The sequence below is a fragment of the Mandrillus leucophaeus genome, unplaced genomic scaffold, assembly GCF_000951045.1.
Source record: "Mandrillus leucophaeus isolate KB7577 unplaced genomic scaffold, Mleu.le_1.0 Scaffold931, whole genome shotgun sequence".
In the NCBI taxonomy this organism is placed as follows: Eukaryota; Metazoa; Chordata; class Mammalia; order Primates; family Cercopithecidae; genus Mandrillus; species Mandrillus leucophaeus.
In genome coordinates, this window is record NW_012110153.1 from 455,453 (window position 1) to 478,066 (window position 22,614).

The window sequence follows — 22,614 nt, forward strand, 5'->3', positions numbered from 1 at the left end:
AGAAATTGAGGCACAGAGAGAGCAATGGTACTCATCAGTTGTTCTATTGCCATTCAGTGGCCAAAACTGGACTTGGGCCCAGCTCTGTGAACTATCAGGCTTAGAGTACTCTTACCACTTTGGAACTCTTGGGTCCTCTCTGGGGATACTTCCTACCAATGTGTCCTGGGGAACCTACCTAAATGAGTTCACTGGATTCTGAATCCAGGGTGCAGGATCTTTTAGGGCCCTACATGGCCACGGCCACGGGATTCTGCAGTGAGAAAAGTAACCCTAGCTAAAGCCCAGAAAAAACCAACCCTCAGCCTTGGGGAAATAACCACCAACTCCTAGCCTTACCTGGTGAAGGAGCTGGTATGGAGGCCAATGAAAGCAACGGCAGCCCCCGCGGTTGCTGTGATTCGGCAGCCCAAACGGTCAGTGAATATACTCACAATGGGAGAACAGAAGAAGATCATACCCATCGCAAGGGCTCCTACCCATGCTGCAGAGAAAACAAGCACAAAGACACTTTAGCTTAGTGTAGTGCCTAGTGGTACTGCTGGTATCTCAGCTCTTCTTCTCTGGCCTTTCACAGGGGGCATTGCATTGGTCTGCATTGCCAGCTTGCTAGTCCCCAATGATCAGAGAGTTTTGCAAGAAGAGACTAGATACGAAACAGGGGATTCTATCACTGGGGTAAGATTTGGACTAGTCGATATTTCAGGCCTTTCCAGGGATGCTAAGCCAGATCTATAGCCTTAGGTTCTAAGCCACTTGGCTTCATGGGCAAAAAACATTGGGGTTAAGCTTTCAGGAGCTAAGGTCAGGCTTGTCTCCCGCATTAGAACAACCCTGTGAAGATGATAAGACTAAGGAGCAGAGAAGGCCACAGACAAAAGCCTCCTGGAATTGTACTAGGATACAAGGCAGGTTCATGGGCCACCTAAAGATTTCTAAGGCCACTGTGCAAGAGAGTCATGTAACCCTCAAGCTGAAATCCGTCATCAGAGCCCATGTTTGGCAAATTCCTGACTTCAAACTCAAGAAGATGTTATCCTGTTTCTAAAGGCTCTTAAGTGTCTGTAACAATCCTCACTAAGGAGAAAGGAACTTGCCCTTTTACTTAGATTCTTCCAGTCCGTTTCCCTTTGCTCAGCCCTCAGAAGGAAAGTTCAAGCTTTTTTTTTTTTTTTTTTTTGTCTGAAGGCTGTTATCAAGTGTCATCTTGAGCCTCTCTTTTCTCTGCCAAATAATCTTAGTTCCCTTAACTTTTCCTCTTAGCTTTAATTTCTAACTCTGAAATTAATTTCAGAACTCTCCTTTGAACACTTCCAACTCTTCATCATCATCCTCAAAGAGCATTCATTGAGTGACACATGAGCTAGGCACTGGGCCAACTTCTGGCTGTCTCCAATTGTGGAGCCCCAGTGGGCCAAAGGAAGTCAGTCTGGGGCTAGTCAACTGGCTGTGTCTCTTACCTCAGTGCCAAATAGGTTGCTCAGCTTCCCATTGGGAATCTTTACTTTGTTGGAGCCCTACCCTGAGCCCTCTCTGCCTGGCTTCAAAAGTACTAGCCTGGGACAGCAGGAGACCTTAACTTTTTATCACAATTTCACCTCTTACCTTGCCATTTCATCTCCTATCAGCTGTGAGATTTTGAGAAGTCACACAGCATTTCTCTAATCCTCAGTTTTCTCATCTGAAATGGAGATTAAAATTTCTGCTTGCACCCGCCTCAAACATTTCTTTTTCTTTTTTTCTTTTTTTGAGACGTTGTCTCGCTTTGTTGCCCAGGCTGGAGTGCAGAGGCCCAATCTCTGCTCACTGCAAGGTCCGCCTCTTGGGTTCTTGCCATTCTCCTGCCTCAGCTTCCTGAGTAGCTGGGGCTACAGGCACCCGCCACCACCCCCGGCTAATTTTTTTTTTTTTTTTTTTTTGTATTTTTAGTAGAGACAGGGTTTCACCGTGTTGGCCAGGATGGTCTCAATATTCTGACCTAGTGATCTGCTGAAGATCAGGGCCGGGTGCGGTGGCTCACGCCTGTAATCCCAGAACTTTGGGAGGCCAGGGCAGGCGGATCACAAGGTCAGGAGATCAAGACCATCCTGGCTAACACAGTGAAACCCCATCTCTACTCAAAATATAAAAAATTAGCTGGGTGTGGTGGCGGGTGCCTGTAGTTCCAGCTACTCAGGAGGCTGAGGCAGGAGAATCGCCTGAACCCAGGAAGCGGAGCTTGCAGTGAGCCGAGATCACGCCACTGCACTCCAGCCTGGGTGTCAAATATAATTATATGTATAAGAGAACTTTATAAATATCAATAATCACATCATGTTTAAAAATCAATGCAAAATGGATCATAGACTTAATGTAAAACTTAAAACTATAAAACTTCTAGAAGAACATATAGGAGAAAAATCTTCCTGGCCTTTGGTTAGGCAAAGATTTTGTAGATATTCACAAAAAGTATGATCCATAAAAGAAAATATTTGATATATTAGACTTGATCAAAATTGAAAACTTCTGCTTTTCAAAAATAGTTATGAAAATGAAAAGGCAAGCCACAGACGGAAAAATTTTGCAGTACACAAAATCTGATAATAGGCTGGTATCCACCATACAAGAGTGAGTTGAGTCTCACAACTCAATAATAAAGCAAACAATCTAACTTAAAATATGGGCAAAAGAACAGAGATTACACAATTACACATGTGCACATACATTTATGATATGAATAGTAATTAAGCATATAAAAAGATGCTCAACATCACTAATCAGTTGAGAAACACATATTAAAACCACAATGAGACAGCCCTTACCAAGAAAGGGTTTTTTCTTTTCTTTTTCTTTTTTTTGTTTTTGAGACAGAGTAAAACTCTGTCTCCAGGCTGAAGTGCAGAGGCACAATCTTGGTTCACTGCCACCTCTGCCTCCCAGGTTCAAGCAATTCTCGTGCCTCAGCCTCCTGGGTAGCTGGAATTACAGACTCATGCCACCATGCCTAACTAATTTTTTGTATTTTTAGTAGAGACGGGGTTTCACCATGATGGCCAAGCTGGTCTCAAACTCCTGGCCTCAAGTGATCCACCTGCCTCAGTCTCCAAAAATGCTGGGATTATAGGCGTAAGCCATGGTGCCCAGCAAAGAAAGGCTTTTAAAAAATGATAATACCTAGTACTGGGGAGGATATGGAGGTACTGGAAATGTAATACGCTGCTGGTGGCAATGCAAAACAGTACTCACTTTGGAAAACAGGTTGGCAGCTTCCTGTGAAGTTAGGCATACATTTACCATGATCCTGAAAACCCACTGCCAGATATTAGCTCAAGATGAATGAAAACTTATGTTCACACGAAAACCTGTACCTAGATGGTTATACTAGCTTGTTTTCATAATTGCCCAAATCTGGAAACAACCCAAATGTACTTCAACTAGTGAATGGATAAACAAATGAATACACATTAATACAATGGAATACAACACAGCAATAGACAGGAATGAACTACTGAAACTTGAACAATCTCAAAGGCGTTATGCTAAGTAAACGAAGCCAGACTCAAATTATTCCTTCCATTTACAGGAAATTCTGGAAAAGACAAAATTATGGGGACAGAAAAACAAATCAGTAGGTGCCAGGAAGAGGGATGAGGGAGACAATTAACTACAGAAGGACCAGAAGAAACTTTTTGGGGGTAATGAAAATGTTATCAAGTTTCATCTTGAGTCTCTCTTTCCTAAGCTTTATATGTTATATATCTTGATTATGGTAGTGGTATTCTTTTGTCAAAATTCACAGAACTGAGCATATACAAAGGGTGAATATTACCATATGTAATTATATCTCAATAAATCTGATGTTATTTTTAAAGGCAGAGAGAAGGCAGGAAAGCAGAAAGTGCCAGTGCAAGATCTCATTTATGATATATGTATCTTTATTCTGGCCAGAGTAAAAAAGTAGCTCAGTTGTATTGTCAAAGAGAAAAAAATAATTAAATTTAGCAAATCATTTTACTGACATTTTATAACTAGAACTCACTATTACTTGGCCCTTCTGAATGTCTATGATATAATGAAAACTGATGATTATTCTTATAAGGAATTTTTTGTACAGTCAAAGAAAGTTTAAATTATGTTTGATATAGCTTTTAAAAATTAATCTGTTTGATTTAAAAAAAAACATTTTAAGTTGTGAAATAATTATAGATTCACAGGAAATAGCCAAGATAGTCCAGAGCGGTGCCTTGAACTCTTCACCGACTTTCCCTTTATGTAACTATAGTATGATATCAAAACCAGAAAATTGGGAGTGGCACAATATGTGCATATAGTTCTATATCATTTAATCATGGGTAGATTCCTGAAACCACCATTGTAATAAAGATACAGAACTATTCCATCACCACAAAGATCTCCTTTGTGTTACAGTCACACTCAGCCCACTTCCCCACCACCCATAACTCCTAGCAATCATGAATTTGAAGAAAGTTATATTAATGGAATCATACAATGTGTAGCCTTTTGAAATTGACTTTCTTTTTTTTACCCAGCATAATTCCCTGGAAATATATATTTGAAGTGAGTTTCTTGTAGACAACATATAGCTGTGTCACGATTTTTTTTTTCTATCCACTCTGCCAATCTCTGTCTTTGAACTGATACATATAGAGCATTTACATTTGATGTACTTATTGATACATTAGGGCAATTTTATTTTTGTTTCCTGTTTGTTTTCTGTTTTTACTTTCTCTGTTTTCTTTTATCCTGCCTGCCTGTGGGTTACTTTAAAAGTTTTTAGAATTCCACTTTCTTTATTGTGCTTTTAAGTGTATACCTTTTTTAGTGGCCACTGAAAAATGTACTCAAAGAAATCACATTATATGTATATAATGGTATCACATCATATGTATCCGTTATTGGTGTCGACATTTTACTAGTTTGAGAGGAGTGTAGAAACCTAACCTCCCTTATGTCTCCTCACCCTCCCCCATTTATAATAAAATTGTCTTAAATATTTCCTCTACATCTATTAATAACCACATTAGGCATTATTATAATTTTTCTTCAACTGTTAAACCTAATTTAGAAAACACAAAAGGGGCCAGGCACAATGGCTCATGCCTGTAATCTCAGCACTTTGGGAGGCCAAGGTGGGCAGATCACTTGAGTCTAGGAGTTTGAGACCAGCGTGGGTAACATGGCAAAACTCCATCTCTACAAAAAATTAGCTGGGCATGTGGTGCACACCTGTAGTCCCAGCTACTCAGGAGGCTGAGGTGGGAGGATCACCTGAGCCCAGGAAGTTGAGGCTGCTGCAGTGAGCCATGATTGTGCCACTGCACTCCAGCCTGGGTGACAGAAAGAAAAAGAAAACAATGCAAAAGGAGAAGAAATCTATTTTATTATAATAAATCAATTATAATATCTGTTGTATTTACTTATAATTTTACTTTTTCCACTGTTCTTTCTTTCTGATGTTCCAAGATTCCTTCTTCTATTGTTTCTTTTCTGGTTAAATAATTTCCTTTACTATTCTTTTAGGGTAGGTCTGTTGTGACAAATTCTCTTAGTTTTCATTTGAGAATGTATTGATTTCCTCATTCATTCCTGAAGGACATTTTCACTGGATATACAGTTCTGAGCTAAGAGAGTTTTTATTTCAGCACTTTGCCTTCCATGGTTTATGATGAGAAATCTTCTGTCATTTTAATTGTTTTTCCCCTAGAGTTAAGGTGTCATTTCTCTCTTACTGTTTTCAAGATGTGTGTGTGTGTGTGCGTGCACGTGCATGTGTGTGTGTTTAGTTTTTGAAAGTTTGACTATGATGTGTCATAGAGTTCTTTGAGTTTATTCTCTTTGGGATTTGCTCAGTTTCTTAAATCTACAGTCTTATGTTTTTACCAGATTTGGGAAGTTTTCAGCAATTATTTCTTCAAGTACCTTTTCAGCCCTGCCTTCTTCCTCTTCTGGGACTCCTCTGATGACAGAAATATTAAATATTTTGTTATAACCTCACAGGCATCTGAGGCTCTTTCCATTTGTTTCAATCTATTTTCTCTCTGTGGTTCAGATTGGATAATTATTTATTGTTCTGCCTTCAAGTTCACTGATTCCTCTTCTGTCTTCTCTCGTCTGCTGTGGGGCCCATCCAGTGGGCTTATTTTATTTTTGGTTCTATATTTTTCAGCTCCAAAATTTTCCATTTATTTCATCTTTATATCTTCTATTTATCTGCTGAGACTTAATATTTTTTTCATTTGTTCCAAGTATGCTTGTAATGATTTGTTAAAACATTTTTTGATAGCTGCTTTAAAATCCTTGCCAAATAATTCAATTTCTGTGTCATCTTCATGTTAGTGTCAGTTGATAGTCTTTTCTTGTTGAAGTCAAGATTTCCCTGGTCCTTGGTGTGATTCATGATTTTCTATTGTATTCTGGGAATTTTAGATATGAGACTCTGGATCTTATTTAAATCTTGTGTTTTAGCAGGCCTCTTCTGATACTGTGCCATTGAGGGACCACTTCATTACTACCAGATGGGGTTGGAAGTCCAGGTTCCATGCTTAGCTTCTATTGACACTCTGAGAAGGAAGGGTACCTTGTTATTGCTGAGCAGGGGTGGGTATTCAAGATCCCTACTAGGCTTCTTTTGATATCTTCTTGGTTGGGAGGAGTAGGAGTTCCTTGTTACTGTTTCCCATGTGGTCTTACCTCAGTGAGTGATGGTGAAAGTCCCAGTTTCCTACTTGGCTTTCACTGACACCACCTTGGCACCTTGCCAGGAGTGGGAGAGGTGGTTGGAGGTTATACTCTGCAAGGGTGAAAGTCCAGGCTCCCTATGTGGTCTCTACTGACACCATGGGGGAGGGGTAGGCCTTGTTACTGCTGAGAGGGGAAGAAATTCCTGGCTCCCTACTAAGTTTTCTCTGACACACCTCAGCATGGGAGGGGGGAAGGTTGGAGCACCTCGTTACAGCTGGGTGAGCATAGAAGTCTTGGCTCCCCAGTAGGCCTTTGTTGGCAAAGGTCAAGTGGGGTGCATTTTTCCCCATGGTGTTTGGCTGGAGTAGAGGGGTTATTGTTTAAAGGTTTTTTGTTTTGCTAGGCTGCCCCTTTTCCTGTCTTTTGGCTAGACAAATCAAACTTTTTTTTTTTTGTCTGCTTCCATTGGCATTTCTTGGTTGCTGGCTTCTTCAGCTCCAGGTCTAAGATATGTGAAGCAAAAAGAAAACTCAGGTTTTCTGTTACGTTTTTTCCTGAGATCCCAAGTTTCCTAGCCCATCTGCCTTCTTCTCTCCACTTTTCAATCTTGTTACATTTGTTTTAGATATAAAGTCCACCATTTTTAGCTGTACTTCATTGGAATTATAGAGAAAAGTGCCTTAATATAGTTTTTAATACTAAATGTATATATTTAAAAATGAAGTAATTTATATGTTATATTAATTTATTCAACAGTTATTTAACATTCTCTCTGGCCCAGATACATGTCTATCCCATAGGCATTCAAGATGTTAAATGAGTGACATATGGTATTTGACTTCAAGGATCTCACAGTAGAGTAGGGAACACATTTTTTTTAAAAGTAGGGTAATAAAATTTATGAACCTCATGGTTCAAGGCCAGAATGAAATTTTTTATTTAAAGATTTTCAGAGAGGTCAGAAACTCCAAGTGAGAGAAAATTTTCTATAAAGGGAGAGAAAGGTAATCTAATAACTAGATTGTGACTGAAGAAGAATAGCATTATATAAGAGAAGTGACTTAAGGGACTGTTAGTGGGATAGGTTATCAAAAAATTTTAGTAAGAGAAAAATAATCAAGCAATGACCATATTAAAAAAGAAGAACTAATAGTCATGATAACAATTATGATGACAATTATAACCATATTGATAATAGATGGGTGTTATTGGGTGGTGTTATTGGTTTTTTTTTTTTTTTTTTTTTTTTTTTTTTTTTTTTTTTTGAGATGGAGTCTCGCTCTGTCTCCCAGGCTGGAGTGCAGTGGCACGATCTCGGCTCACTGCAAGCTTCGCCTCCCAGGTTCACGCCATTCTTCTGCCTCAGCCTCCCGAGTAGCTGGGACTACAGGCGCCTGCCACCATGCCCGGCTAGTTTTTTTGTATTTTTAGTAGAGACGGGGTTTCACCGTGTTAGCCAGGATGATCTCGATCTCCTGACCTCGTGATCCGCCCGTCTCGGCCTCCCAAAGTGCTGGGATTACGGGCTTGAGCCACCGCGCCCGGCATCCTTTGCCTTTCTTATACTCAGTTTCCCATTTTGGAAAATGCAAAGAGTAGGTAGAGGCTTTCTAGAATTCTAACAATTCTTGGACTCAAAGCTAGGAGTTTCTTTTCTTCCCTATAATTACCCCTGCTCTTACATGGGGAAGACAAAGAGATTTCAGTGAAGCAGCTAGATATGTGGGAGAGTTGGGTGGATTTCAACAGGCAATGTACAGACTTATCTTTCTAAACAGACTTGGTAAAATCAGAGGTGGAACCCTATAACATTCCATCAGGCAGAAAGCATTATTTTTAACCCACAGTGCATAAGTGCTGAGCAAGTATCTGATTCCTGACTAATAAATTTTGTGTTCAACAGATCCTTGGATTTTGAGGATGAACTATTATAATTCATATAATTCAATGGTATAATTATTATACCATTCACACTTTTCCTCAGTGGTTCCCAGAGTTATTTTCAACCTTAACCTTCCCCTCTCAGCAGTAACAAGGCCTACCCCTCTCCTATGGTATCATGGAGTGAGACTTGGCCCCAAAAGGCCTGTATCTAAGTGAACATATGTCTGTATTCAGCAGGCACCCCTACTTTCCTCCTCAAAGCACCCATATCTAACTAGATTTCTGTTGGACCTGGGCAGCACAAGGCCAGAACTCTGCTTTTCCAGCACTATCCTGGATCTGTTGGCCCTCGAACTTCCTCATCCTCAAAGTCTTTTTAATCAAATACTCAATTAGTGCCTTGGCTCCTTACCCAGACACTCAGGCTAATGTCTTTGTAGTATAGCAGACTGCTCAGAAAATAATTCAGGTGTGAGACCAGATTCCTCACTCCTTGGCTGCTGAAAGCCAAGCTCTCTGAGCTATCCTCCTCTTAGTTGAAAGAGAGAGATGGGGTACTCCAAGAGCCAAACTCTCCAAATACATTACAAGCTTTCATAAATTCCTGTTATTGTGGGGAACTAACAAAAGCTCAAATGAGGGAATGATGGTGCAAAGTCAAATAAGGGTCAAAGCTAGGTCAAGGGTAGATAGGAAGAGAGATAAGGTGAGTGACACAGGGGCAGAGATGGCTCTATTCAAGAGCCTCTACTTTCTGACAAGATGCACAGTACAGTGAAAGAATAGCAAATAGGATTAAGAGGCCAGGTTCTAAGGCTAAGCTATCCAACTGCTATACCCAGTGCTGAGTGGAGAGAATGGCACCATGAGTTGGATTCTGTGTTGCCAGAAATATTCATCTGCTTCTGCCCCATCATCATACCTCTTCAGAGTTCCCAGAACATGGTGATGTGTCTACATCTAGTTTGGAGAAATGGGATAGTTGGAATGGTGTTGGTATGGCATGGGGATAGTGTGCAGTAGGTAGCAGGCAGCTCTGGACTGTGGTGACTTATGCTGGCACATCCAGCCAGGTGGTGAGCACACATTAGTCAGATGACTGAAAGACTTGGTGAAACATATTTAAAAGGAGAATGTAGGTGAAGGCACTTCAGGGATCAGCTGGGGAGCTCCAGAGGGAAGAAACCCAACACTCTGTTCTTCTTTGGGGACTGAGCTAACAGGAGCCCTTATCTCTGTGGCTCACCAGAAGAGTGACCTCCAGCTGAGCTTCATTTATTAATTATTTCCCTGGCCTTGGGCAGGGCCCAGAGTTAAGTGCTACATAACTGTCTGTCCAGTGAATAGATGAAACACTCTTGCTCAGGGAAGCTTCTTCCAAACCTTTTTCCATTTTCTGACAAACACTGTGTTGAAAAGCTCTTTCTTCCAGCACTCAGACACTCTAAGCCCATTTACTTTGGTAACTACATGGCTCTAAAGAGGGTGGGGAGAGATTAGGAGTACAGGAAAGGTTACAAACACATTTCCACCCAGGTCCTCAGCTCTGAAATCAACACTAAGAACCTGCCAGGATTTGGGGCTAGTGCAGGGGTTGTAGTGACTATGGAGTAATGTAATCCAAAGATCTGGCCAGTCCAAGCAGAAGGCTAACACACATGTAAAGGAAGCCTGTTTGGTGATCCCAAATGCCAGCCCGTGGACCATGCTTGACTAGCTGCATCTGCATCATGTGGGTAATATGAGGGCACTGCCAGGTTTGAGAGGCAATGGATCGGATCAACTATTATTGTCGATTGTCAGGGTCCATTGTGGGGAATGAGAAGAGCAGCAGAAGAAGGTTAGAGGGACCATCTGGCTAGAGTTCTCATTCACAAAAGATCTCTAGTATAGACTTTATCCTGTAATTATCTTGTGAATGCCATCTATTGCATTGTATTTCCATGATATGTGTTACAATGTTTAGTTGTTAAAAGTAAGTATTTCAAAAGTACCACAATTTTTGAGACTGTATTTTGGCATTTCTTCATTTACATATATCCAGAGAACCTCACAAAATAAACATGTTGTGAGCCTTCCACCAACTCCTGAGTGTAGAGATCTTTGAATGACACGGTCAAGAAATGCACTTGGACCTTTAGGTACTGGAGAACCCACACAAGTCCTAGTGGAATGCAAAACTATGACTGTGGTTATTATATCCACAAGGGTATGGAGGCAGGACTGGAAGCTGCCACTGACGAGGCTGGTGTCTGAATTTTTTAGGGAGGGTAGGAAGGAGCCTGGTCTGGGGACCTACTGAATGGTAGCAGAGGTAAGACTGAATCACATACACAAGAGTTTGCAGTAACAACACAGTGCACGTCTAGACTAACCTCCTCATTTTACATATGGAGAAACTGAGGCCCAGGAAGATTAAATGATATCACCCAAAGTCACAAATCTGTTAGTACCAGAACCTAAAGTAATACACTGTATTTTTCTACTACACAAAGATTTAAGATATCAAAAGAGACAAGAGTCTGTCTGCAGAGGGGAGAGGTGATAGCTGAGAAGGACTACAAGGTTTTTTTTTTATGCTCAAGTTAATATATTCTTTATTATTATTATTATACTTTAAGTTCCAAGGTACATGTGCACAATGTGCAGGTTTGTTAATATGTACACATGTGCCATGTTGGTGTACTGCACCCATTAATTCATCATTTACATTAAGTATATCTCCTAATGCTTAAGCCTATACCTAGATCCCAGATAGTGCTTGAACACAGGACCCCAAAAATGTTTTCTGTACCCTCCCGTCCCTGTGGAGGGCAGACAGGATTTGGGGGGACACTTTGAAGAGAGTTGCTGAGGCCGTACCCTTAGGCCTGAGGCATGGAATACCCCAGAAGCACTTTCCATGCAGTGGGCCAGGGGTTGGTCTGGGCTCTGGCTAATGGTGTCCACGTGGTAACTTTTGCTGGCGCAGAGGTGGGGCCCATCAGAAACAGCAGTGGCAGCACTGGGTTCTTGTTCCATGCCCTACCTGCTCCAGGGTTATAGTTACATCTTCTACAACCTCCCCATGAAACTGGCTAGTGCTTTTGTCATCAGTTGCCTCTGAAAAGTCTTTTCATCACCAGGCCTGGGGATTGTAAGCCTTCTGCCCTCCTCCCACCTTAGGCTCTTTGTTCTCTGTACTGTCTGCCAATCTCAGGTAAATATCATGTCCACTGGGGCACAAGTAGAGGCCAAACTGTTCTGGTCATACTACAGGTCTCTCTGGGGAGAGTTTGGTCGACACTAAAGAATAATATGGCAACTGAGTGCCCAGTTCTAGAACCACAAAACCTGAATCAGAAGCCTGGCTCACCATTTACCATTTATATTACCATTTATATTTCTTCAGGCAGGTAACTAAAATGTTTCAAATGTAATTTCCTACTCTGTAAAATGGGAGAAATTGGGCCGGGCGCGGTGGCTCATGCCTGTAATCCCAGCACTTTGGGAGGCCGAGGTGGGTGGATCACGAGGTCAGGAGATTGAGACCATCCTGGCTAACACGGTGAACCTCCATCTCTACTAAAAATACAAAAAAATTAGCCGAGCGTGGTGGTGGGCGCCTGTAGCCCAGCTACTCGGGAGGCTGAGGCAGGAGAATGGCGTGAACTCGGGAGGCGGAGCTTGCAGTAAGCCGAGATTGCGCCACTGCACTCCAGCCTGGGTGACAGAGCGAGACTCCGTCTCAAAAAAAAAAAAAAAAAAAAAAAGAGAGAAATTGTCACATTGTAGGGTTATCATAAAGACTATATGAAACAATATAGGTTGGTGCAAAAGTAATTGCAGTTTTGCCATTACTCACAATGGCGAAAACTGCAATTACTTTTGCACCAATCTAATATATGAAGAAAAATTAATGGCATATAAATAGGGGGGAAACATATTTTATTATATGTACCATGCTAATTTTGAGAAGGACTTTTAATTTTAATAATTAGAATGGGACAATATTTATAAACTGGAACATCCAGTCATTCTATTTATAAAGGAAACCTATTATTAAGAGAACCTTACTTTAAGTTCTGCAATTGATTGCTGTAGAACTTTGTGCAAATGACCTTTGTTCTCTAGAACTCATTTTGTCCAATTGTGAAACAAAGTAAACAGGGTGCAAGAGGGAAGCTCAGAATTACATTGAGGTTGATAATTGCCTCTGAGAGATTCATAAAAACTTGTACCTTTTGGAAAACTAAACATCGTATGTTCTCACTGATATGTGCGAGCTAAGCGATAAGGATACAAAGGCATAAGAATGACACAATGGACTTTGGGGACTTCGGGGGAAGGAGGGGAGCGAGGAATAAAAGACTATATATATGGTGCAGTGTATACTGCTTGGGTGATGGGTGCACCAAAATCTCACAAATCACCACTAAAGAAATTACTCAGGTAACCAAATACCACCTGTACCCCAATAACTCATGGAAAAATTTTTTAAAATGTACATTCTATTCCAGATAATAGCCCTGCAATAAGCACTGTTTTAAATTACTAGCAACTGAGTAATACAGGAGTTTCCAGCTTTCTGGTTCCTGGAAGAGGGTCAAGTGCCCTGTGTTCCCTGGACCTCAATTATCAGCTCTGAGAAATAAGGGACAGGATGTCACCATACCCGTGTTTCCTCCCTCATCCAGAGTCTGATGGGGGTGGGGCAGACCTTACGCCAGTTTTAGCCAGTTTATGGAGAATGTGCACAAACTGTCTTGTGTCCCATAATTTAAATTTTGACATAAAAAGCCAAATTCTACCTCATTTTAATGCCAAAACCTCACCCCACATTGAACATGGGATGTATGTTACATACATGTTTAGCCAATGTGCATGCGCTTGGCTCCTCTCATAAATATGTATAGCTTTCCCCTCAAACCTACTGAATATGTAAAATACCAGTCCTGTGAGGCATAAGACCCAATCTGTCCTTCCGTTCTTTGGAGAGAGAGTGCCTTTGAGCTCTCTCTTTGCTGGAGACTTTCTCTTCCCAGCTTGCAGACCGATACTGCTAATAAAGTTGTCCTTTCCACTATGTAGCCATCCTGGTGGTTTTTTGGATAATACCAGCGAAAAATATTTTATTCAAAAACTATTACAAGAGACGATGGGGTGTGGCGGCTCACACCTGTAATCCCAGCACTTTGAGAGGCCGAGGCGGGTGGATCACCTGAGGTCAGGAGGTTGAGACTAGCCCGGCCAACATGGCAAAACCCCATCTCTACTAAAAGTACAAAACACCAGATGTGGTGGCGCATGCTTGCAATCCCAGCTACTTGGGTGGCTGAGGCACAATCATTGCTTTAACCTGGGAAGTGGAGGTTGCAGTGAGCTGAGATTGGGCCACTGAACTCCAGCCTGGGTGACAGAGTGAAGCTCTATCTGGAAAAAAAAAAACAAAGAAAGAAAGAAAAGAAAAAAGAAACCATTACAAGAGAAGAAAACCTCAGTATGGAACTGGGCCCAATTCTGAATATTGAGGAAGAGCTGAATATTGAATTCTGTGGGGCTGGGAATGCTTGGTCAAAGAGAAGAGTAGTGACGGGTGCAGCCACAGGGTGCAATTGATAAGAGACATCAAGGATAGGGAGGATTCTTGTTAGATTGACCAAACAGGACTCTTTCTGAGAGCAGACTAGAGTAATTAGATATTAAGAATGAGGGGATTCTCTCTGAACTGACTTTGCTGGATTACTGCAAATTGGGGCTATGCAGGTGTGGCAAGGATGAGGGCAAGGTCCAGATACAGTCAAGAAGAGGACTTAGAAGAGCCTGACTAAAATTTGATTCCAAAGAGATTTGTTGCCAATGCCACCATGCTTGTGCCTTCTCCCTCATCCAAAGTCTGACTGGGGTGGAGTCTGGCTTAGGAGAGAGAAGGGAGGTGGAACCCTGAGCCCCAAAGGACTGGAGACCCACTGTTTTCCATGGGCACAGGCCCCTTACCTGACCCAGTAGCCAAGAGCAAAAACCCTCAGGTGGATGAAGAGTCAGTGAAGGAGGGGGCCATGCCGGGGACCAGAGGGCCCATCTGCTCTTTTGAGAAAACATACAGCCCCTCAATAGCTCAGGATTTACAAACCAGCCTTGAAAAGAGGAAGACCCAGAAAACCAAACAATGGGACTCACCAGGCAGCTAAAATAAGGCATTTCCTTAGTATTTCCTTGAAAGTGCACTCAACCAGTGGGTTCTTCCTGCCCATTGCACAGACAAAACCAGTTCACTGAGACCATGCTATTGCAGTAGAGAAATAAGCTTTATTAACACAAGGTCAGCCATGCAGAAGACAGAGTTATTACTCAAATCAGTCTCCCCAAAGGCTCAGAGGTTAGAGTTTTTCCAAGGATAGTTTGGTGGACAGGGGACTAGAGAATGCATGCTGCTGACTGATTTGGGATCCAATCATAGAGGTGTGGAAAACTATGGTCATGTGCTGAGACTGCCTCTGGTTGAGGGGGTTGCACAGGATCAGTTAGGTCATGAGTCTCGAGTCCACTTCTGGTGGAGTCGGTTGGTTGTCAGAATGTAAAAGTCTGAAAAATATCTCAGAAGACCAATCTTAGGTTCTACAATAGTGATGTTATCCACAGGAATAATTGGAGAAGTTACAAATCTTGTGACCTCCAGAACAATGGTTGGTTATTGTCTAACTATACCCTACATCTTAGCAGAATTCAGGCTCCTCATAATCTTAACCTTGTGGCCTTTCATTAGTTTTACGAAGGCTGCTTAGTTTTGGAAAAGGCTATTATCATCCTTGCTTTAAGGTTAAACCATAAACTAAATTCCTCCCAAAGTTAGCTTGGCCTATACCCAGGAGTGACCAAGGACTGCTTGGAGGTTAGAAGCAAGATGGACTCAGCTATGTCAGATTTCTCTTACTGTCATCATTTTGCAAAGGTGGTTACAAAAATCCCACTTAAACGTCTCTGCATGTCACTGAACACATTAAATATAGAATCCACAGGACATTTTCTCATTCATTCCCCCTTCCTTCCAGTGTCTTTCCACCCCCCCACCCCCATACGTAGGAGAAGAGCAGCAAGGATGTACAAAAGGGGCAGCCTTGCTCAGGGACCTTTATGTTCATTATCAATGTCAATGAAAGCTAAATCACAGACACTGGTTTGAAGAAGGTAACATTTTGGCCCTCTGCATCAGCAGGGAGGAGAAGAAAATATTTTACATAACAATTGACAGAAATTGTGCCATTATCTGAGGCCCTACAGCCCATACTTTACATCCCCACAGCCAGCAAGAGAAAGGGCATCCAGTTTCAATACGCAATTTCTGCTTGGAAAAACTACTGAAGCTTTAACCATGAGCTTTGGGGTACCAACTCCAAAAAGTTGAGAACCAAAACCAAAAACTTTGAGAACCCCTAGTCTAAAGAAGGGTAGCCTCAGCTCTACTCCAAGCCCCAGAAACTGCCCAATTCTCGCTGAGATGACAAAAAGCGCTGGAAGGTCATCCACATCCTCAACCTTCTTTGTCCTGAAGAGGGGAGACCAATTGCTCCCTAAGGCTACCATCTCTAAGCAACCAGAACTGACTCCCCCAGAAATGAGCACAGCCAGTGATATGGAAGTGCTGAGAAGGAAAGAGTGTGGACCCTTTAAATGATACAAGGGGTTAAGGGCCTCGTCCCTGGCTAAGGCTCCACTCCGGACCTGTGCCTATGGACCTAAGAGAAGACAGGCATTTTTGTTTACCTGCCCAAATGTTGCATTTCCCAAGACCGCCCCTGGCCTGCCATGCCCCTATCCTGTGCCTATAAGAACCCTGAGACCCTAGCAGGCACAAGCTGCGGGACATCAGAGGAGCAGATCAGCAGAAAAAGACACAGGCAGCTAAACACAGAGAGGAGCACATTAGCAGAGGAACACATCGGTAGCTGGATGTCCAGAGGAATGCATCGACAGGCAGTGGCATACCGGCAGGCCCCGACCAGCCCTGACCAGCAGAACAACACGGAGTTTGGCTGGGACACTCAGAGGAGAGCCCAGGCCACTGAGCGGCCCAACTCCAGGGGAAAACCCTCCCACTCTAGCTCCTTCTGGCTTCCCCCATCTGCTGAGAGCCACCTCCACTCACTAAAACCTTGCATTCATTCTCCAAGCCCAGGTGTGATCCGATTCTTTTGGTATACCAAGGCAAGAACCCAGGACACAGATAGTTCTCTGTCCTTGTGACAAAGCAGAGGGTCTAATTGAGCTTCACCAGGACACAGCCTGCAGCACAGAATGGTTCTTGAGCACCTGAGATGGGCTGTTCTGGGTTCCCACAGTGCCCTGGCTTACTTCAGCCTGGGGTAGCTCCCTGGGTCAGAATCCTCTCTTGAGCACCTGCCCCCTGCCAAGCTAGGCTGCAAGTTCCTGAGAGAGAGGGCTGAGACCATGTCCCTCTTGTTTACTGTTTGATGTCCAGTAATTCAGTCACCATTTGTTGAATACATGAAGCTGCTGGGAGACTCATGGCCCCTGGGCGGGATGGTCAAGTAAGAGTCCCATCTCAGGTACCTGGTAGTCAGATATGCTTGTAATCTCTTCTCCTGTGGGGTGTGTGTGTGTGTGTTTTCTGTTTTCCCTGAGGAGGCCCCAGGAGCTCCCTGAAGATGTGTTTGATAAACTGGTTTTAGTTAATGCCCCAACTCTGCTCCTTAGGTGACTGACTCTCCTCTTCACCATCTCCACCCCTGCCCAGGAAAGATCCCTCCTGAGGGGTTCCCAGCTATTCCCTTCTCCGGCTCTGTGTTTCCTGGGGAAAGTTCCTGCTTCCTTATCTGGAAGATCGGGGAGTTGGGCTCCTTGAAGAGCAAGGAGCCAGTCGGTTCCATGATCTCTCATTTACCTGTGGCCTGAACACTGCCCCCTCCTGAACACCTTGGGGATCAGGAGCAGGGACTTGGCGGGGTCTAGACCCCACTCTCCCTCCATGGTGACTTGAGTTGTGGGGAGGAAAATGCCTGTTGCCCGCCCAGGCACTTCTGGGACAATAAACATACTTATCTAGACAAGGGCCTTGGCCAGAGGAAAGAAGGCTCAGAGACAGAAGGAAACAGGCAGGAAGACCTTCCTGACAGTAAATGTAATTAAGACCAGAAACCATTTACCAAGGAAAGTATGGGTCTCCTTTTCCTGGAGATTATAGAAACCTGGAAGCTAGTGGGCCCCCAGAGAGCAGCTGGTCCAGCCCCTTCATTGTATAGATAAGAAAACTGAGACCCACAAAAGAAGGTCCCTGCCCAGGGTCACGGAGCTGCATAATGTAAGAGCAGAGACCAAGACCTGATGCTAGGACTCTCTGGCCAGATCAGTTTCCATTACTCCAAGCTGAGAGGCTTCCTTCAACCACAGGACAGCCCGGCTGATTTTCTCAAGTGTCTTTGCTGTACAGATGAGAACTTCTTGTGGCCCCCAGAGGGTAAAAGGCCTATGGGAGGGAGAGATGAGGCCAAAGACCCTATCCTCAGGATGCTCAGGCCCAGGATGTTGCCTGGACCCTCCCTTGGCCCTGCTGAGGACAAAAAGGACACGTCACTCTGGGGTGTCTGATGGCTGGCTCCCTGACTGGGGTCTGGGATCTCTCCCCAAAGACTTTCCTGTACTTGCAGTGCACACTCCCCTGCCATACACACACACACACACACACACACACACACACAGAAGGCCCCTCACTCGTGCAGTCAGCACATCTTTGAGGAGCTGCATCCAAAGGGCTCACCTGGGGTGTGGGGCACAGATATTTAGGAATCAAGGCTTCTTCTGGGTGAGGGGGAGACTGAGGTACACACACACAAGGGCAGTCACCTGAGAGGAAAGAAATGGGCCAGGGAGATCACAGAAGGTGGGACTGCACTGGTCTTGACAGATCCCGGGTAGGACCTGGACTAGTATGAGGGTAGGGGCAGGAGTGGTGGAGGCCTTTACTGCCCCCTTCCTAAAGGCTTCCCTCACCTTTCTGGAGGTAGGGCAGGTAGGGGTGTCAGAGTGTGGTCATCACGGCACACATAGGAGTTTGGACTCCTGATATGAGTTAACAACCTGACCCAGTCCCTCAGTAGCTGGGTGACACTGAGCTCCTCATTTCACTGTCTTGAATCTCAGTCTCATCTCAAAATTTGGGAACTAACGATACCTTCTGTAACTCAAAGTGGAGCTCACAGGGGTCTCAGGAAGAGCCTGCACATCAATAGTTTCCAGGACAATCCTAGTTCCTTGTAATTTCAGGATATTCCTGAGGAGGAACTCGTAGATTAATGTGTGGACTTTATTTACATCCTGACTACAATAAAGTGGAAAAAACACAATAACATAAACCCTCCATAACATTGATGAGACATGAAACATTTAAAGTTTAGACATTCCCTGGGTATTTGATGATATTATGAAATGATTACTAATTACTTTAGGTGTTGTAGCGACACTGTAGTTATGCTGAAAGGGGTCCTTATCTTTTAGAGCTCCATACTGAAATACTTATGGATCCAATGATGTGTGACTGGCCAGGCGCTGATAATTGCTGAAGTTGGATGCTGTGTATAGAAGGGATCACTATGCCCTTCCACTTGTGTATAGGCTTGAAATTTTCCATAACGATATGTTTTAAATATGAAATAGCGAATGGTGGAGCAGTTTACCCAACTGTGGCATGACTGTCCTTTGGAAGACTTTTCAAATAGACATAATGCTGGCAAATATAAGAAAAGCCTTGTATCCAATTTGTGAGCACCAGCGCCATTGCCGATGGGTGCTTGTGACTGGAGACAGCAACTGTGCCCCCTCATTTCAGCCCCTCATTGAGCAGCATCTGTGCTGCTCCTCTCAGCCTGTGGCAGCTGATTTGGTTGCCAGGCAATGGAAGGCAGAGACCAGAAGCCCTTTTCTTGGGAGGAAGAAAGGGGAGAGGGAGGGGAGAAGCAAGAAAGAAGCTCACAGTCGGAAGGCTTGTTCCCGCCTGAGGGTCTGGCCCAGGGGTGAGGGGAAGGGAATGCGGGTAAGGTCCTCACAACCCCCACTTTGCGTGGTTTACTCCTAGGGAACAGCCCCACTTTCAGAGCTTGAAGCCCCAGAAAGACGGAGAGGGAATGCACGCACCTGCACCTCCTGTGAAGGTCAGGGAGATCTGTGACTAAGGAAGACGTCAATTAGCACCAGTCCACAGAGAGCTCTGGACAGACCTCTCCTGGGTACTTCTAAACTCTTATTATTTCAACAATTCTAGGAAAGCAGCTCATCAAATGGAAAAATCTGCATTGGTGATCACCCTGAACTGGGGCCATCCCAGAAGGCAAGAGGGCAGGGGTCTTCTTAGGCAGTGGAGAAACGTGTTCTTCCTGTCCTTTGGGGAGGGGAAGTAGAAGCCTCTGGCGCTGCACAGTGGGCTGGCAGTCTCATGGGTGCTGACTAGGTTGGGGAGCCCCACGTTCTGGCATTGCTTCAGACCCGGCTGTCACCGAAGGGCTGTGTGGGCCCGAGCCTGTCCTGACTCTCAGTTTCCTGATCTCTAGGAGGGAATTATCTTATATGGTCTCTTGCCTCTCTTCACGCTCAAATGGACTGGATTACAACATGCTTCCCAACCACCACCCTGGGCAGGAACTGCTCTCACCCAGGATTATAGGAGCCTGTGTGGCACACCCTACTCTCACCCACCAGGCCAGACTTAAGAAACCAACACAGTTGGTTACCTCTGTCCCTCTTCAGTGAGGGCACGTCCCAGAGCCACCCTGTTGTGATCATGAGCTGCCTCCTGGTGGCCTGGGAGGTGGGATTCAGAGGGACTCCAGGCAGTCTGGTTGTGGGGTGAGGTCAGCAGCTGCCCCAGAGATCAGCTTTTCAAGAACAGGCATCTGAGACAGAGTGTCTGTGCTGAATGAGGAAAACATCGGGGAGGCCAGCTGTCTATAGCTGAGCAAGAGCAGGGCCCAGACAGCCCCCTCTTTCTGCAGCATCTTTGAGGCTCCTGGTTGCTAGGAGCAGGCGCTTCTGTTACTAAGCAACGGGAGCCTGTTGGATTAAAACCAATTTCCTGAGCTCTCTAAAAGCAGGAGGGAGAGAAGGTGGAATGCAGATGGTCTAGGGAATCTCATGTTTGCCCCCAAGCTTAGCTGAATGTCGTGGGTGGGGAGTGAATATGCACCAAGTACTCAGTATAAAGACTGAGAGTAAGACTGGCAATTAAGATGCTGATTAGAGCAGTAATGAATGAGTAATGAATGCTAATTCTGCTCTTTTGCAAAACCCCAGGAAAGGCCTGTGGTCCCTGGGGTGTTTCTGAACTCTTATTATGTCAAAAATCCTGGGAATCACCTGACTTGGCTAGACAAAGCTGGGCAGAGTTCCTTCTCCAAACACAGGATCAATGCATTTTAGGGTCAATGGTCTCCCAAGGGTCCTCGGATTCTAACTCTAGATGAATGATAGAGGGTCCTGGACATGTGGCCCTCTACCTTTTACTTAGATAACCTCAGTGATGACAGGGAGTTCACTTCTTCCTGAGGCAGTCCTTTATGTACTTTACCCTTAGAATGCACTTTTGATTGTGAAACCCAAGTCAGCCTCCCTGAGGCTCCTTGCCTAGGGCACAAATGGAGCTACTCCAGTCTGCTTTGCTATAGAGAGCTGTAGCCTCTCTCTTCTATGAGTCCCCCTCCCACCACCTCTATTCATCTCTTAGGGGAGAGACTCAGGTTAGGGAGTAAGGGGTGGGCGGGGGTGGCCTCACTTGCTCCCTTCTGATCCCCTGTGTCCCACCTTGTGTTTAGCCTTTTTAAATGGCAAGTCACTAGGATAGATACATTTGCCAAGAATGTGTAGACCCAATTTGGGCCTTAAATATTCCAGGCTTCTGCCACTGTCCTGTTTATGTAGGGACATCCTGTCCCAGGGCAGTGTTTTTGGGTTAGAGAGATCGAAGAAATCTGTGTTTGGGGGGGAGGAAGTGTTTACAAACTTAACAGAGAGGCTTCCAGTTCCAGAATAGGAGTATGAGGAGCCCTGTGGACCCAAAAGGAAAAACTGCAACTGGCAAAATTCATGTAAATATCAACTACTCAAACTCTCTGGAAATTATCCTAATTGTCTACAGCAAATGAAGGAACATTTATTCAAGAAACTCTAATAAGTCTCGGTAAGAATAGCAAGAGTCTCTGGTATTTGAGCCATAACCTGCTCCCATCTGTAAACCAAAAATAAAATTCTAACGCTCCCCAACCATCTGAATGGACTTCCTCCTCAGTCAGGGCTCTTTTAGAATTTAATCTGAGAGACTGTTTCAGGTCACCATGGGAAGTGGGAGTCGAACATGCCTCATTATACCTATCTGGTATTAACATCAACACAGACTTTAAGTCTGATAAGAAACATTTACAATGTATTCTCTCTGAAGCCTGCTAGCTAAAAGCTTCCTCTGCACAATTAAACTTTGGTCTCCACAATCCTTTATCTTAGCCCAAACATTTCCTTTCTATTGATCACAAGTCCTTAAGCACAATTGCCAACCAGGAAATTTAAAAATTTACCTATAGCCTGAAAGCCCCAGCTTCAAGTTGTTTCACCTTTCTGAACCAAACCAATGTATATCTTAAATGTATTTGATTGATGTTTCATGCCCCTCTAAAATGTACAAAACCAAACTGCACCCAGACCATCTTGGACAAATGTTCTCAAGACCTTCTGAGGGCTGTGTCACGGGCCCTGGTCACTTATATTTGGCTCAGAATAAGTCTCTTCAAATATTTTACAGTTTGACTCTTTTCATTGACAATAATTTGGCACCCAACGTGGGACCTCAGAGAAGACTCAGGACCATGAAGGAAGTTGCCCAAACCCAGAGCTAAGGTACCAGCAGAGGCCCATTGAAGCCTCCCTGACTTCAAGCTTCTCCTCTGGTGGAACTGGTAAGTCCTCCTGAGCCTTGACCCTCCCTTTGGTTAATGGTACTTGATTTATTCAGAGCTTTTTAATTTTTCTCCTAGGAAGTTGTTTAAAGATCCTACTTCCAGTTCAGAGGTGCAT

At 43.9% G+C, this 22,614-nt stretch overlaps 1 protein-coding gene across 1 annotated transcript in view; it reads right to left on the reverse strand.

Annotated features, from left to right (window-relative positions):
- SLC16A2 (solute carrier family 16, member 2 (thyroid hormone transporter)) overlaps positions 1-22,614 on the reverse strand; it is a 103,496-nt gene that overhangs the window by 12,718 nt on the left and 68,164 nt on the right. The window contains exon 2 of the mRNA XM_011970206.1: positions 340-484. Within this exon, the coding sequence (XP_011825596.1) occupies positions 340-484 (145 nt within the window). The remainder of the gene's footprint in view (positions 1-339; positions 485-22,614) is intronic.